The 18803-nt window shown below is 38.5% G+C and overlaps 1 protein-coding gene across 3 annotated transcripts in view; it reads left to right on the forward strand.

The window, feature by feature from the left end:
• E23 (ABC transporter G family member E23) overlaps positions 1 to 18803 on the forward strand; it is a 123395-nt gene that overhangs the window by 88863 nt on the left and 15729 nt on the right. For 2 of the 3 annotated variants that reach the window (XM_089084090.1, XM_089084091.1), the window contains exons 3-4: positions 16214 to 16374; positions 18009 to 18178. In XM_089084090.1, coding sequence (XP_088940216.1) covers positions 16214 to 16374; positions 18009 to 18178 — 331 coding nt within the window. Of the gene's footprint in view, positions 1 to 13677; positions 14610 to 16213; positions 16375 to 18008; positions 18179 to 18803 lie in introns of those variants that run through there. The other variant, XM_089084089.1, reaches the window with a different exon arrangement.

The following is an 18803-nucleotide window of genomic DNA, read 5'->3' on the forward strand; positions in this document are numbered from 1 at the left end:
CATCAAATGTACTTGGTAATTAAGACACCATCAAATTAAGATTCTGTTGAACGAAAGTTTGCTTGAGACTAACGGACGAGTACGATTGAATATTATTCATTTGCATTTCATAGCTTAATTTCTAGAACTATCCGTTTTATTACTTTGTAAACGCATACGATATCTATTCCAATATCTTAATGCTGAAATTTGTCCAATTTTTATTTACATTAAATGCATAACTTTTAGAATTTATTAATAGTTCATATGAACAAAAATTCTATTTTTATTAGAACTTTGTATTTGTGCACTTTTGTCACTCTACATCGATAAATGAGTAATATAAATCTTTTGTTAATCTCGCTAAAAGTTTTTTATTTATATTCCATGCGAAATGTATTGTTTTAATTTTGAATCTTATTCATTTATAAAGGCTTTAACGACATCGTGAAAAGTCCGTTCAGCGTTGATCGTGGCTAATTAAATCTAAATTGTATTTTTTTTAATTAAAAGATCATATGTGAGGTTATCAAAGACGGAAGATTAGCCGACTACATTCATTCTGCATGCGGAATATGAATATAAAATAATTATTTCATCTGAGAGAGTGCAACTCTATAATTTCTAATAATTAATTTGATAATTACTCTCTAACTGTCTTTCGCTTAATTATCTTTTTTCACTTAAAATACAATAGAAGTTAAATTAAAGAATAGTTTTCACATGAAAATCACCGACCCATATAATGATGTTGAAATATTACAAAATATACAATTGTTATTTATATCATATTTAAATTAGTAACATAATCCACAGTCACAAGATATAGCAAACCAACAAAATTATTTATATTAAATATGTATAATCACAAAATACGATATTCTAATGAAAAAGATAAATAATACACATATAATACACAGAGATAAATAATACATAAATAATATTATAATTCGCAATGTTTATTTTCAAGAGATTTATATGTTCATGTTAAAAATACATTTATGTTATTTTAAAATTTGCTTCACGCAGCGTTACAAGTTACAAGTTAGAGTGCAGTTTTTCTGAAAATTGAAATTGTTTTTGGAGCGAATTTTCGTTTCGTTATCCGTAACGCGTTGCTGTGACAATGATATTTCCAAGCACGTGGCACGTGAAAATCGGCAAAGTCGGTAGCGTGAAATCAAAGCGTGATATCGCGCGGTGCCACCCACGATTGCAGCGGATTTTTTATCAACTTCTATGCTCGACTGACCGCCGCGCGTAGTGTGATAGCATTCGTCGAGAGTCCGTTTTCTCGATCGACGATTCACGATGAGGTAACACGCATCGTTGTTTGCATACAGGGTGTGCTCAGTCCACAATAGATTATAGGTTTCCAGATCGAAGATTAAAAATTGATCACCCATAATTAATTTCCGATTAACCAATGATAGATATTTCTAAATGATATTAGAATTCAAGTCAACACATTTCTATGAAATAAAATCGAGGAAATCAACACGTTTCGTTAATTATCCCGCGATTTAATTTGCAAAATTCTTTTTCAAGTCCAAGTCTTAGGAAATAGAAATAAATATTAAATTTTGGAAATTCGGAATAAAGATTAAGCGTTATACGCAGGTGGATAGTAAGTGTTAGATGTAGCTATATCTTATTTATATCTACTTTACGTTATGTTTAATCCTTTATTTCGGAATTTTCATTTCCGAAATTTAATATTTAATCCTCCGTTTCTAATATTTCCTCCATTGTGCGCAGGGCCTTACGCAATTCGGTGTCTCTCTCTCTCTTCCTTCTCGCGCTTCGTCCGCCGGTTTTTCTCGCTCGCGGATTCGGAGAAAACGCGCAATTTCCGTGTCGTCAGCACGAATCTCGAATCTCGAATCGAGGGGACGAATCCAAGCACGACGCTACGGCGCGTTCGCGACGCGAGAAGGAGATATTTGCTCTGTCTCACTTGTTGTTTGGGCGAAGAGTCGCCTAATTTCCGTTTGCGCGACGGTTCACCAAACACCCTGTATATGTATGCATATGCGGCACGAGGTCAACGGCACGTTGGAAAACAACCGCGCGCGCTCGCGGCAAGGCGCGCACGTCATGCACGCGGTGTACGCGTGCGCGTACATGTATGCACGGGTAACGTCCGGACGGTCTCTCTCTCTCTCTCTCTCGGCAGGTCTGAATGGCAAACGGCACCGTTTTCGAATTCCCTTTTGCTGTCGCGCTCCAGTCGCGGCCCTATGCGGGAAAGCGCATTCAATGGGCAAGCCGAAATCCAATTTCTAGTTAAATATGACTAGCGCGCATACGCGCGCTGTCTCACCCGGAGTTTAGCTTTCACTCATACATAAATATTAGAAACCGAACTGGGAAAAAAATTAGAAACTAAAATAATCGAAAAGATAAAAGGACACTGCACCGCTTGGCCGCTTTTATCGAAAGACTCGTCGTCCGTTTGACCTTCTGATTAATTAATTCGGGAAGTTTGGAAGCTTTTGAATATTTAGCAGATACGTGTCGACGATTAATGCCTTTCATTTTTTTTTTTTTAATTTTTTTTTTTAAGTGTAAATTCATCTCGAATTTTTTATCTAGAATTGTTTTGATTATGTACATACCGGATAATGCAGCGACCGGTGATCTTAATAATGTTTGTGGAAGGAGATTGTAAATTTGTCTTACGTTCTTTATTCCGCGCGTGATTTCTTAACAGTTGAATGATCGGCTCAGCCACTTTCAACGCCAGAGATTTTCCGGGCCAATATTTATCTTTCCAGACGTCGAGATATATCTCGATTGTTGTTTGGCCGATGATACCTCGTCGAGTTTGTGTCCGCGGCGTTATACCCCGGGCCGGGAATCCTCGCTGTTCCGATAACATCGGTTTCCCGAGGCGTGACACGTAAAACATTTCGGACTTAAGTGCATTTAATTAAGGTCGAACGGAGCCCTGACACGCGGCCGACGAATGCGCGAACACGAAAGAAAAAGAAAAAAAAAAAGAAAAGGGAGAAAAGCAGGACGAGAGCCACCGAAAATGATCGAGCGCCGTTGCGGCGCCGTAAATTACGGTTAGGGGTTAAATACCGTTACGAGGATTTTTTAGTACTTCATATGCGCGCGATTTACGGCGGTCGTACAGGAGAGGAGGCGGCAGCTCGCTCAACAATCCCGCTGCTTCCAGAAGGATCGCAGAAGGAACGACGGCGGAGAGAACCGCGGTTGGCTCGAAAAGGGGACTCGAGGAGAGACAGAGAGAGAGAGAGAGAGAGAGAGAGAGAGAGAGAGAGAGAGAGAGAGGGGAGAGAAAGAGAGAGATTTCGTGGCGGATAAAAAGAGAAAGAGAAAGAGGGGGGGGCGAGAATTTTTCACCATGCGGTGAAACCGTCCCCCGCCGAGGAGACCGATCGACTTTCCGTGCGACGACCCGCGCGACGGCTCTCGACGCGGACACGCATGACGCCGACGCCGACGCCGAGACGCCGGCGATCTGTCGAGCTGATTCGACGATGCTCGCCGCACACAATGGTTAATCGAATCTTCGGCCGAAGAACGATCGCGCCCGTCCCGTGAAACGTCACGCGACTTCGCGAAATTTAACGAAACTTGTAACTTGATAAGATGCCTTACGTGAGGGATTTGGAAATTTGTATTCGAAAGGGACTTCTGGTTCCAAACTTTTCTGACTTGGCTTCTATATCTTTATTAAGAATGCGTAGGAAGGTTCGACGCGTTTCATTTTCACGGAAGGAGTGAATGTATTTGAATTTCCCTGCTGCGAGTTTGTAATACGAAAAATTATTTGGAATATATTGTTTTTGTAAAAGTCTTTCATCAAATACAGAAATATAAAATATGTAATGTATAACTTTTAAATACAAATATCACGAGAGAAAGCCTGGCGATCAATATCGCAGTATGAAATAATGATGGCAAAATTGAAAATTGCTTTTCCTGGATGTATCGTATTTTTTATTGCAGTTCGCAAAGTAAAAAATGAATTTTTTTATATTAATGCGAAACATTAAAAATACATGCGTATTAAATTTCTAAAAACACAGGCGTTTGTTTCTAGGTCGGACTTTTATATTTCAAAATATGCCAAAAGGAGCATACAATTGTATCTTTCAACATTCATCTTTCAACATTGTAATTACATTTTCTGATGTTTCATTTTATTTTACATATGCAAACAATAAACGTAACGAGAGCGTGGAATATTTTATTTCTATATATTAAATTTGGCAGCTTTAAATCACGAGGTCGAAGACTAGAAAGAAATCGGCCGTTCTCGAACGAATGACAAAAGTTTTTACACTCGTAACACGTTTAACCTTCCTTTTTTTCTCATACTCATGTGTCCCGATAATTTCGTGAATTTTCGTTTACGTTTTCGAATACCACCCAAGACGAATAACAACAATCATATCTCGTATGAGCGCGCAAAATGACGCACGCAACGGTCGCGAGGAGACGATTAATTGCCGAACGATAGTTCGCGCTTTTACATACGCACACACACACACACACACGCACGCATACACTCGCGTAAACGCATTAATGCACGTACGCACACAACGCCGTCATATCTATGCACAAGTTAGACGTTGAGCGATCATATTAAGTATATATACGACTGTGTCACAGGTCATCGGCCCTTGGATATTCTTGGCAACGCGCGCTATCTCTCTCCTTCCTCCGCATCATTCTCATTCTCCTCCTTTTCCCCCCTCCCCCTCTCGCTCCCGCCTCGCGACGATGACTCCTCCGGGGCTCTTTCGCTCCCTCCCCTCTCCGCCCGGAGACCCTTCTCTTTTGTCTTCCCTCTCGTTGCAAGTACTCCGACAATTCTTTCTCCTCATCTTCACCAATCTCTCACTCGCGCTCCCCTTCCCTCTTTTTCCTCCCCCACGAGTGCGCACTCTTCAATCTTCAATTAGTTTCTGGCAGATGCACTTCTAACGGCCTCGTCAACCGGAAACGATATGACCTCTTGGAGTGCCAGTAGACAGTCTCTTCCGGATCGATCGCGTGTCCGCGGACAGTTTGATAAATTTTAGATAATTGACATCTTTGCGAACGGCGGGTAATATCCGGTGAATATTTAATTTCTTAGGGGAATATTGAAAAAGAACGTTCTTTCTTTTTCCTTATCCGCGCGCAGCGTCAACAAAATTTACGCGGTTTAATCTCGTCAATTAATCATGTCTAAAAAAAGTTCAATGCTTTTTTCCGCCATATATTAAATATAGCATATTTTATGAGATACAGATATTGGAGAATGATAATTGGGAGGAGACGGTTGCCTCTAACGATTGTAATAATAACAATTGGATTTACTCGCTCATTCCAAGCGCAGTATAATGTTTTATACATAAAATAATTTTCCTTTCATTTGTCTCTTCCTAAATTTTCTCTTCTACATACTTTTCCTACATTTTCCCGAAAATGGTAACAGAGTGTCGCTGTGTTTATTATTTATTAATTATTATTATCGATAATTAATATATTATCGAAATAACATTATCACTTAATTATACGTACGACTTATTCCTTTTTCTGCTTCAATAACATTATTAGGAATTTTATCGAAAATGGAAATTGATATTTGCTAGATATTGAAAGGAAGAGAAGAAAAGGGTGCAAGAACCGTTAGTTGGATATTTCGTTAATTCCCGCATAAAAATGCAAAATGATACTGGATCTGCGACAGCTACCTGCGCCAAAGTGGTCTCCGTTGACCTGTCGGGAAATCGATTTTTTTCACATAAATATGTGGGTTTAAGGAGCGTGGGCGCATTGTAGGCAGCGCTTACGGTGTTCGATGGTGCGTCATCGTCGTTTCTCGCGAGGAATATTTAATCCGCTTACCAAACGAAACGAATCCAAGCTACCGCGACGGTTTGACATTTCGATTCGTTGGGCGTAGCGTTGCAATCGCGTACCGCCAGTTCCTTTTTTTCCTGCAAATAATAAATGGTCAACAAGTTTTTATCGCATTGGAACGTGAATTAGGTGAATATTGGAGCGTTTAACTTTTCCACCCGAGTTTTCCTAGACATGTTTACGTTTTTCGCAACGGCAATGTCATGTTTCGAAGTCAAGATTCAAAATTATCTCTCATACCTAGTTATTTTTTATCTTTTATATAAGTTTCCTGTGCAAATTATCTTTAATGTTCGATCCTAGATGACTTTTTTCTCGTACTAAAAAAATTTTAAATTATATAAATCGTACTGCAATTTATATTAATATATTAAATATAATATTAATTAAATATATTAATATATTAAAGATTTAAATTGTTAACTATATGTATATCATTAATGTATTAAACTTAAATTAATAAAAATATCGAGATATTTAAATATGTTTCATATTCTATATCGTACGGTTGCTCTAATATAAAATATATTCGCGATTGAAGAAAAACACTCGTGATACTCATATTATGATCTCATATATGCAAAATGCGCAAAATTTCAATAAAACGCTATTTGTGTCGTGAAATTTCCATATAAACGGAAATGAACGAATCAGGGATGTTACAGATCTGGAAAATCGGAAAAACTAGAAAAAGTCATAGAAATTTAAATAGGTCAGGGAAAGCCTGGAAAAGTTAGGAAAAGATATAAAAAAGTTTGAAATTTTATTTAAATTCACAGTTTCCTTAAACGTTCTTATTCTAAAGAGTAGTTACAATTTTTTAATATTATATCTAACATTTATAATCAAATGCATTCAAAATTCACACGACAACGAGAAAGCGCTTTTGAGGCTCCTTTGACCTGGAATTCGCATTTAGGATTCTTTTCTTTGCTAAACCTTTAAGTTTATGTTACGCAATAACACAACTTACTTTTCTCGTAATCTTTAATTAAAGTTTAAGATATATATATATATATATATATATATATATATATATATATATATATATAGCCATAGAAGATTTTCCATTGTGGTCTGGGAAAACATGGAAAGAAGTTCGGGGAATTTCAGAATTCATTCTTTGCGGCAATTCTGTGGGGAATGCAACGCACCAGATGCAATTGCTGCAACGGATGCGAGAGAGAGAGATGTTTTCTCGCCTCGGGTGCCACGGGCTCTAGTGCCGCCTCTGAGCGCGGTAGAAGCCGCGTAAGAACGGCGAGGCACGGACGGGCGTGTGCAGCCGTGGAACAGTGACCCCCTGGACCAGAGATACAGTTATTGCGTTTACTCTCCTTCATGCTCGGCACGTAGCCGTGCCGCGGGCACGAACCGCGATACGCACCGGCGTCGCGCCTCGGTGCGCGTTGCACCGTTGTCCACTGTTGCGCGTCATTGCGGCAACGTTTCGTCGTGGCGGCGATCGCTATTGGCGGCCGAGCCACTACTAGGCTCGAGAAAAATTCGCATGGCGTTTCGCCCCCGCGGATCCCCGTTTGAGAAAAATTCGTCCGCCGTTTCGTCCGCCGTTTCGTCCGCGACGTCCGCGAGTCTCTCTCTCTCTCAGCGTCGACGTCATCATCCAAACTGCGAATCGTATACATCTCGTATACATCGATTCTGGGTTTGTATTCCGACACCCGCATAGGATCTACGAGCCCTTTGATCTCGATCACATCGCGATCCTCGATGTTTCGAACTACAAAAGTTGATCTTCAACATTGCCAAAAACTCTGATCTCGAAACTCAATATTTGCACCACAAATGACGAATCGATTGAGCTACTTGAAGATGTGATATGTAGTAAAATGAACGACTCGAATGTCTTCTTCTCTTTCCTTTTTAATGCAATGAAATAAAATTTGATAAAAGTTTATTCAAGTTTCAAAGAATCAAAGGGGAATATGATGTATCTTAAATTAATTTGACTGTGGATAACTGATTTGTTTCCCTTATTTTTCGTGAAGAAAAGGATTTTTTTATAATTTCTAGTCTTTGTCTTAATTACACAAAAGCACAAGAAAGCGCAATCTTGTTATTGAATTGGTTTTGGTTTTGCAAAAAATCTGGCGGACAACGAGCAGTATCGTAGAAAATCCGTTTTATTTCGTTTCGCGTGACTAAATGGAAACGAGGCTACCTCGATACACGCATCGCGTATGCGTGCAACTCGTTTGATCTGGATATTCAGACAAATTCGGTTAACGCATCGAAAATGGAAAAAAAAAAAGAAAATGGTTTCGTTCGAATAAAAATCAGTTGCAGTATCAGCTATAAAACATTGGATTGGAAACGCTATAAAGCCGAACGATGAGAAGGGAGATGAAAGATTAAACATATGTACGTATGCCGACTGTACTCTATCAAGATCTATTCTTTTTATCAGAAAAATCGCGGATTTACAATACTCGAGAAACAAATTAACTCTCTTTTTAAACTTTGTTTATCAAACTCGCCGGTAACGCGACACGCCGCGCGCTGAAAATTGAGTATTTTCGTATACGTTGCGACAAAAATGGATCCGAAATGTTTTGGCCTGTGACACGTATCGAATTTCTCGATTTGGAAACAACTATTCGACAAGATTCTCCCCAACTAAACGTAATCGGAGTCAAATTAAAATGAAGATATATATATATATATATATATATATATATATATATGAGATACAAGAAAATCAAATTCATTTAATCTTTCAGTAGATTCTCAGTAGATCGCGTATGTATCTACTATCTACAGCAAGAATTTCTGAAAATTCGCCGTGCAACATGATGCAATAAACGGATCGGGAGATCTGTGTTGTAACACTCGAAACTTAAAAAAAAAAAAAATCCGAAAGAGCCGCGATACTCTCACGGCGCCGCGCGTCCAGTCTCGCGCGCGAGAGGTAAAAGTCTCGTTGCGAGAGTTTTTCGCGCGCGCATTTTCCGCGCCCGCGCGCCGTTTCCGCGAGGAGCAGCAGCAAAGCGACGAGAGGCAAAACGAGAAACGTAAAAATAGCGAAGCACGGTGGACCATATACGCGCGGATCTGCATACAATCGTACGTGTTATCTGATCGCGAGAGCTGCCGAGCTATGATACCGTACAGGCACCCGTACTTTCTACTACTACGGCGATTATTGCCCGCTATACGACGATAGCGAGGTGATAAAACCTTCGTGAGAAGAGCTGGACATACCGTGCCGTCCCACTTTCCGGCCGAGAGATAGCCGCAGAGATAGCTCGCCGCGCGCGCGGGGTCTTTAGACGCTTTTCACATAAAAGAAGGAGGCGGCTTTCAGCTCGAAGTTTGCGTCATTCTCTACCGCATGCTGCGCGCGCGCGCGCGCCTGTCGTAAAAGTGTATTTCCCTGTCTTAAAAATATTATCGATTTTGTCTTAAGCCTCGAAAAACCGAGATGTCCCTCGGGACGCGAGGATACCTCGCCTCCTGTTGGGAACGAGATATTTCTCCTCGCGTCGGATTATCTTTCGGGGACCCTTAGCTCTGATTGGTAGAACGATCGTGCGATCGATCGTTCTAGCCGTTGTCAAGCGAGCTTATCTATTCCTCGTTCGCGACGATTGGTAGCCTGAGCTTAAACCCGAACTTTCGCCAACCGGCTTGCTGGTTTGTCTAGCGACCTTATCAGGTGAGCAGCCCAAGTGCCCTTCGACGAGCTTGACCGCTTGCCCGGTTCAATGAACCCCGCAAACGAGTCACTGCCGTGTCGCCGGGGTTAATTAATTGAGGTTACGACTTTCTCCGATCTGATTTACACCACATTGTATCGTTCGCCACCGAAGTTGATGAACTTTCTTCGAGCTCGGCCTCGTACGGCGAGATGATTTAAAATGAAGCCTTCGACCTTCGATTGAGATTCTTGGTAAAACTCATGATAAAGTAATATGAAAATTCATTGAAAGATATCTAAGATATATCCTAATAAATAAAATGAAAAAGGTGAAATATTTGGTAGTTTGCAAAGTTGACGAATCGTCGATAAAAATTATTTAAAACCTATATAAAAATATATATATATAAAATATTAAAACTAAATACGATTTTAGATAATCATATTTTTGCAAATAACAATTTCTCGTCAGCTCTGCTAACTACAAAATATTTCATCACTTTTTTTCACTTCACTCTAGGATATATATATTTTCCTGTTTTGACATACTGAGATATGCTAGATGAACTATTTTCTAAGTGAGGCTAGAATGCGCATCATCATCATTAATGCAATCTCTTTTTATCGCAACTATCCTTTATCTTTTAAGCAAAAGTATAATTAGAATAGATATAGATATTTATAGATCTTAGAGATTCTCACCAAGTTTCAACATAAGTGAGATTCTCGGTACACATGTTAGAGATTCTTGCTAGTTGTTGTTGTTGTTCTCCGTTTTACGTTCCAATGATTTCGGAAATAGTTTGCGTCACGATAAATACATCGATTATATATTCGACATTCTACAAGGGCGCACTTTATTCACAAAAATCGATCGCGAGAGATACGGGATCCAGTTATTAATTACGCATGTATCTTCGCATCGGTTCGATGAACTCAGACAGGGTTAATTCGCTGAATTCAACTTTCTTCGAGCGAGACTTAACCCGCGAGATCTCGACTTGACATTGAAAGAATAAATCGCAAAAGTGACCAAAAAAAAAAAATATCATGGAATAAGACACGTCAATAAACAATTTTAAAATTGCTTAATTTTTATGAGCTTTCTAAAATTTAAAATTGCATCAACAAAATATCAGATTAAAATAAGAAAAATATATAAAAAGGTAAACATGAAAATTTAACATAAGCTGTATATTTATTTGCGCAGTCTGAAATGGACATTCCACTTTAAGAAATAAATTTTCTTGGAAAAGTCTAAATTTGCTTAATAATAATTAATAAACTTTTTGTCCAGGACTCGATTTCCGTATTTCTCCGATATCCGAGTATCTGAATCAGAGTCTGCGAGCTAAATAGAGACGCGTCTTTGTGAGCAGGTCCACGTGATGCGCGTCCGAAAGTTAATCATCAATCTGGGAAGAGACGAGCGGTCGCGTCAAGTGTTCTCGTAATAAACCGCGGCGGGCGGTGCGTCACACGTTTCGCGCGTGCGAAAGCGGAAAAGGCGCGCGATATAGCGCGAAAAAAGCCGGCGCGCCGCGGCCGCCGGGTCGACGAACCCGCGTAGGATTAATTTGGCGTGCGTTCGTAACTTCCTTCAACGAGACTTAACCCCGAGCGACCCCGACTTGACACCCGGGCGGAGCGGCGGCAGATATAAAAATGTCTGAAAATGAGCGCGACGCGTGTCGCGGGGACGGGCGGGGGGGGGGGGGGAGGGGGAGAGAGGAGGCGGGAGCGGGGCGTGATCGTCGTCACGGCGGTTAAAAGGACGCCACGTCGCCGCGCGAGTGTTCGCGTTTTCGCGCGCGCACGACGCGCGAAATCTGGAATTAACCCGGGTCCCCGGTTCGCGCGACGAGGTGACGAAATTAATTCGCGCAATCGTTCACGCGTGATTGAACGGTCACGCTTCGTAGCCACCCCCTTCAGCTGCGGAATAACGCGCGCTCGCTGCAACGGTCAATTACACGCGGCGCGACGTTAGCTTTGTGAAATCATCCCCGATTTGGATCAGATAGAGATCGTCAGCTTTGTCCCGTTGAACCTGAGAACCGGGGGATAATTGTATCTTTTTTCTCTTACAATAAAAACTCCTTTACATTTGCGACCACGTGTTATTACGACAGGTTGACGGTGCTCGGGATAGAACAGGAGAAGCGATGGATATCACTGAAACGGACAGTCCTCATTTTTCTTCTCTTCATCCTTGCCCTGCATGTAGCTTCTTTGCCTCCTTTCTCTTCGTTTCTTTTTTTTTTATCCTCTTTTTCATTTCTCCCGCTTTCATCGCTTCCTCGTGTCTTTTTATACTCGATGTGAAACGCCTGTCATACTGTCACAGGCTAAAACGCTTGAAATATAAGAAGAGACGATGGTACTCGTTTCGATGCCGTTATTATTATTGTAAAATTTTTCTACATAAAAAACAAACAGGAACATTGTGTATACTCATATTAAAGATTATCTTCTAAAAATATTACGTTAGCTTTACAAGAAAATATGTATCTATACTGCTAAATTTGTGTATGGAAACTAGAATAGCATAATAAAAATTGAGAAATCGATTCTTCCATTAGGAACAAATTGATTCTAAAATGGACATAGAATCCAAAACACAAGAAACATTAACAATTGTATATAAATATATTTACTCTATAATAATTTTATTATTTTTAATTAAATCTCAAGATGTAATAATAAAGTGAAAATCCCCAAGACAAACATTTCAAGAAAAAAGTTTCAAAAATAACTATTTTATTAAAAATATTTTATTAAAATCTAATTCAGAAGACTATGATACAAAATTTTTATATTTTTATATAACTTTATATATCTTATATCTTATCTCTTGTATATGATAAAAAAAATCTTTTTACGATCTTTTTACGGTTGCTGCACGGAAATAATTTGCAATCGAAAGTAGCTTCCTCAAAAGATACGCAATTTCGAATGAACGACGAGCATCTCCTCACCTTTGTTTCTCGCTCTTTCTCATCTCGCCCCTTCCTCGCGCCTTCCTCCCTGCTCTTTCCTCCCTCTGGATACCGACATGTAATGAGCGGGCAGGGTTCAACGAACCCGGGATGACGTGACACTGCCACGCTGAGAATTTATTATCTGAAGCTCGTTGTTCAACGACCCTCACTTTTTTCGCGTGTATCGCGGATTCAAGCGCGTTCTTGGCTTAGTTTCTTCCCGATTTCCCTGGCGCGCCGTCATCACATGGTCACGGATGACGTACCCCTTGGCCGCGATGGGTTTTTCGCGGTGGACGTTTGTCGCGCGTGGTACACGCGCCAGCAACCGAACGGATGTGCGCTTTATGCAAGTGCTTTATCGTCCCGAGTTCGTTACCACTCTTGGGGACGATAAAAAAATTCTGGGCACCATATAATAACATTTTAACCACGAGGAACGGATGGAGGATGATGCAATTTCATGAAAGCGCCTGGTATTTTATTTTTATGGTGTGTGTGTGTGTGTGTGTGTGTGTGTGCGCGCGCGTGCGTGTATGCGTGTGTGTGCGTGCGTGTGTGTGTGCGTGCGTGTGTATGTGCGTGCGTGCGTGCGAAATATTAAAGCACTATTGCGTTTCAATACAACTTTCACATCGCTTCGTGGATTATTTTCACATTTACGAATCCTTAATAAACTGCAGATATATATATTCTTCATGGAAAGCTGGTAAATTGTAATGATTTATGTAGTAATAGGAAATTATGACCGACTATTACTGTTTCATGATGCAATACAAATATATATATATATATATATATGAATATCGATATAGATATATTTTATGCGCGAATATATATTTTTTTTATTTTATATTCTTTCGAACTTTAAATATTAAGATTGACAATCTTGCGCTATGTCTTTATTACAAAAAATGAATATATGAATGTATTACCGGAATAAAAAATTCCTATTTTGAGATTCAGATTCATAATGATTCAGAATAAAGAAATGTTCATATTTGTGATCATCAAGTAGGTTGTTATACTTAATAATAATTTTTATAATTTTTACGTATTTAAAACCTATCTTTTACACTAATAATTAATAATTCTATTAATAATTCTATAATTAAATGATACTTCTCTCTTTTTAATAAACATATTTTTTAATTTTAATTATTTTAATTATTTATTTTAATTTTAATTTTTTAATTATTTGTATTATTACTTTTAATATAAACTGAATGTATATTATATAATAACTGGATGTATAAAAATACATCATATTATAACGCGTGTAAAATTAAACAATGAAACAAATAATCTAACGAAATTCACAATACAATGATCGTGTTTTTGAGTAAATTAAAAATTTTTCGAATTATTTATTCATTATTTTTAAACTTATATTAATTGCAAATTAGTATTAATTAGTATTAATTTTTACTGTACATATACACAGCTTTAGTTCTTTTGTTTTTGTCGTTTTTGTAAACGTAGACGTTAAAATTAGTGATCGGTTAAAGAAATAAAGATGTACGATCTGATAATTAAGCAAACTCACACATACAAACAATATATGACAATATTTACATCCTAATAAGGAATTTAATACTTTTCTCTTCGACCTTTTATTCGTTATTTATTACATACTTGTTAGAGCGGTTTCACATCACATTTAGTCTTAAATACGCCGTCATACGAAACGATACCATGGCAAACAATTTGGACGACATTATGTGGATTAAAACATTATTAAAACATTACACTTTGGAAGATTCTTACCTACATTGTAATTATTGTGGCAAAATTTATCATGAAAAATCACTTTTAAAAATAATAAAAGAGCATTTACTTGATGAACATATAAATGATATAAATTGGGACATGGAAAATGAAGGATCAAATTCACATGATGAGGGTACCGACTCTATAAGTTCGAATCATGCCGAGACAGACTCATCATATAATGAAAATTCAAACAGAATTTCTTTATATAAGGAAAATATAAAAGAATTTATAAAGTATATGGATGATGAATGCACAGAAGCAATATCATTGCAAGAAATGGGATCAGAAAGAGAATTAATTTCAAGCATAGATAATTCAACGCAAACAGATGAGTGAGTATGCACTTACCAATTAAAAATATAAATTGAAACAATTAACTTTAAAAAAAAAAAAGATGTGACAAATATAAATTTTTAGAGTCTCTGTGTAATTACTTGCAAACGCGTGTTTCCGATTATAATATTTTTAAATAAATTTTATAAATTGTCAACTTAAATCAATTTTTCACGCGTTTTAACAAATATGAAAAAAATACATATATATTTATATGCTTTTTTACGTACACACAAGCACGCGTGTGCACACATATACATATTTATACATTTTACATTAAGAATGTTGATTTTTTTTTCTTGCTTCTAAGTCGCAAACTTTCCGATCGTTTTATATTATAATTTGAATGTTCGTAATAAAAGCAACAGTCATCCTCGTAAAAACCGGTATCATCATTCGAATTAGAAATGTTTTTCAGAGTGTGTCTTCTTTACGAAACACTTGTACTTTTTAATACTCTTTGTATTTTTATAATCTTATTTTAATTTTCATGTCGGGTTTCTAAAAAGAATAATAATCAGAAATTATAGATTTCATTTGAACATAAGAAATTTGAATATAAAAAAAAAAAAAATTGAGATTATAGAAAGTGATAAAGATGTATTGATATTACCGATATACCGAAATTTCAAGGATTTTACTGTTATCAAACGCAAACAAATATAGTTGAAAAATCGCGACATTGAAAAGGACGTTGGAAAAATTTCGAATAAATCGAGAAATGTTGCGTCTTGTGATATGAAAGGGGTCAATCGGCAGGTGAAAAGAGAAAGATTTTTCCAGCATCGTCGCACGAGTCTCTCCGGCATTGCGAAACGCCATTTCTCGGCGTAACACACCAGGCTTAATTGCCGTCGCGGAATAACTCCCATAAGACGTCATTGTTATTATGAAGGCTTGTTCCTCGCGCGTTGATCATCGAGTGCGAACGCCTGCTTAGATCCCACATCTCTTTGCTTTAACGACTCCGCGCGCAGATTCCACGAAGTGGACCGTCGAAATTTGCCTACTCAATTGTCCGCTAAGACGAACTTTTATTAGATGACTTGTGAACGTCTCGGAGCTTTAAAGCGGGATTAATCTCGCTACAGCTGTACCTTCGATAAAAACGTCGCGACGTACAATCAACGGCTCGTTTTTTTTTTTTTTTTTTTTTTTTTTTTTATACTAACGTCGCATGGTACAGCAATCTAGATCTGGAGAATGCAATTAGCACGTAATTTAACGCCGGCGATAACTCTGCAGATTTCGCTCGCAGGGTCTATGCTAATGATTTATCGCGGCTACGCGAAAAAAACTTGAAACCAAATCGGCATGCCGATGACGAGGGTCCCCGTATAATTAAAAATTTTATTATGATTACGTTGGAAATCACATCTCAGATATTTTTGAAGGCAAATTTTAATTTTCCTGGAATTATCATTTAACTTTAATTATATTCATGATATCTTTCATTTTCAAAAAAAAGAATCACACTCTTCTTGAACGTCATTCGGATATTTTTTTTACTCGCTTCCTATAAGGATTTTTATGTTGGAAAATGTAGGACGGGAAGATGAAGAGACGCGTCTTTTCTGAAAGTGCAATATTTCAATGTTTGCAGAGTGGAAAGCTCAGCGTTGCAGTTGGTGTGCCCGCTGGATTCTCGTCCGGTGCAGCTAATCTTCCGAGGATTACAGGTGGTCAAGGAGAAGCGAGCACTCCTGAGAGATGTTTCGGGAGTCGTCAAGCCGGGCGAATTGTTGGCCGTTATGGGTCCTTCAGGTATCTCTGTCTGTTATATCGGTTGACCTTTCGTTTTACACTTCGTCTCGAAGCAACACACGCGATATCGATCGCGCTCGATAACAATGACTCAAAGACTTATTTTTCAGACTAACGATGAGACAATTATTTCAAAATTAGCTTAAGATATTAAATTATTCAAGGAACGTAATAAATTTGCTCCGTGATGGGAATTTGGAAATTTCGAAACCTCCGAAATTTGAAAAAAAAAAAAGTTACAATTTACAAAATCTAATATTTTTCTCAAAATCAGGAACGAGGAGATGTTCTGTAAGCTTTAAAATATCCAAGAAAACAATTAACGTAAAAAAAATACTATTTACGTGTTAGAAGAAAATTGGTAAAAAGCACTCTCCGAAAAAAATCCTGGATTTCGCCGGGCGATTCGCTCGGATCAAACGTAGAGGTGTAGAGGTTAATTAATGACACCGGGAACGTTCGTTAAATTTAAAAACGCACTTTGAAATTCTTTCGAAAATAGGAGAGTTGCGTATGAGTCGCGTATTAGTCGGAGAACGTTAATTGCAGGAAGCGACAGTACGGCTTCTCGTTCATTTTGTACCCCCTACATTTTGCGTAATGATCCCACTTTTTCGTCCCCCCCCCCCCCCGCGTCTGATGAACCGTCGTAATTGCGCGGTCCCTCGAATGCTCTTTCACGTTACTTCTTGCGAATTTTTTAATCGCGCGGTGTTGCGCGGAATTAAGTCTGCGTTTCTATCTTTAACCGCTTTTATGCGCGCGGCGGCGAAATACGCGCGCCAACCCGGCAATTTCGTTCGGCTTGAATTTATTTATCGCCGCGCGATGAGAAAGTCCGTTCGCGTGCGATCGTTTTTCGACGCAGGAGTCTACCAGAAATCATTTTAATTCATTTTTTTAATTAATCCCGACATTAAATTCTCGCGCGCGCGCGTTTTCTTAATGCGACGATCAAAATTGAATCTTTATGACGCAATTAAAGGCAGACACGATTAAATTCTCGCGTTCTGGTGTTTTAAAGCGAGAGAAACATTGTCCAAGTGTAAAACGTATTTATAATATTGTGAATGTAACTTCTCATTAACATCTTGAAATCGCGCAAGAAATATCGTGCCGCTTGTTCTAATCACTTTGTAATTTATCTCACTTCTAATAATATTCATGTAAATCTGACGTTTCACTGAGCTGCGGGTCGAAACAGCGGATTCAATATTTCAAGACCGTGTGTGATAATTTATTGACTTTAGAATTATAAAGAATATTAATGCCTGAGAATCTAGGACTTTCAATTTGAATATTTAAAGAGCTAATAGATCCAAAGATTTAAATGGTATTTTAAGAATATTTTCCTTGCTCGATAAAAATTTCTCTCTCTTGCTCTCTTGGCCAAAGAATGGATAAGCACGTGGATTCTCAAAATCAGTAGATTCTCAAGCGATTCTCTAATTTACGAAGGATGCTATTTCATTTGATAACTTATACGGTTTTACATAATGATCTCGTATGCGTAAAGGACGCCTAACACGCACGGCGCGACGCGCGAGAGATATATATTCCATGAAATATATTACGAGCTTACACGACAGCGTTACTAGGGCGCTAAATTTTTGCCTGACATATTTGTTACGTAGGCTGTGGTAAAACAACACTGCTGAACTGTTTGTCCGGCCGTGTTGGCGTAGACGGCGGTGAGATCTGGCTGAATCGCGAGAGGCTCACCAAACGGTGGCGCAGAAGGATCTGCTACGTACAACAGCAGGATATTTTTTTCCCCGATCTCACCTTACGACAAACGCTTGAGGTAAGTTTAACGGGCGACTATTACGCGATGACAAGAAAATTATAATCGAATTCTCGAAGGTAGCGACATGGAGTTTTTTTTTTTTCCTCTTCTTTAACGATTTTGCTAATTCCTCGTCTCTTTATTACAGATTTAGAGATTTATCATTATCTTAGAGAATTAAGGAGATGAAAGCTCCAATATTATACTAGTGTAAAATAAGTTGGAAAGTTAAATCCTTTCCTTTTTGTAAAGTTTCGTTTTCCTTCCAAATGCAAATTAGATAGACTATTGTAATGATGAAATGTTTTGCTATTATTTTTGCATATTTAATAATTGTAAAATAGTCGTAGATGCAGGATGATAATTATAAATTATTATTCCGTGCGGCTCGTTAACTTTTGTATACGTAATAAACAATTTACTAACAATTTACGCAAAGTTTAGAGGAGGTATGTACGATCGCGCGTGTATACTCGCACGCGTGTACGTACATACATACTCGCGCAAGTGGTGAAATCAGCGAAACGAAAGCAAAACGAGGCGACTGCCGTGGGATGCATTTCTCTACCTGTGGCCCGAAATAGGGGGAGGGGACGGGGAGGGGGGGGAGGCAAAATGCAGGAGCGAGCGTGGCGCGTTTCCT

Source organism: Pogonomyrmex barbatus, unplaced genomic scaffold (genome assembly GCF_055798465.1).
Source record: "Pogonomyrmex barbatus isolate J1 unplaced genomic scaffold, ASM5579846v1 scaffold8, whole genome shotgun sequence".
Lineage (NCBI taxonomy): Eukaryota > Metazoa > Arthropoda > Insecta > Hymenoptera > Formicidae > Pogonomyrmex > Pogonomyrmex barbatus.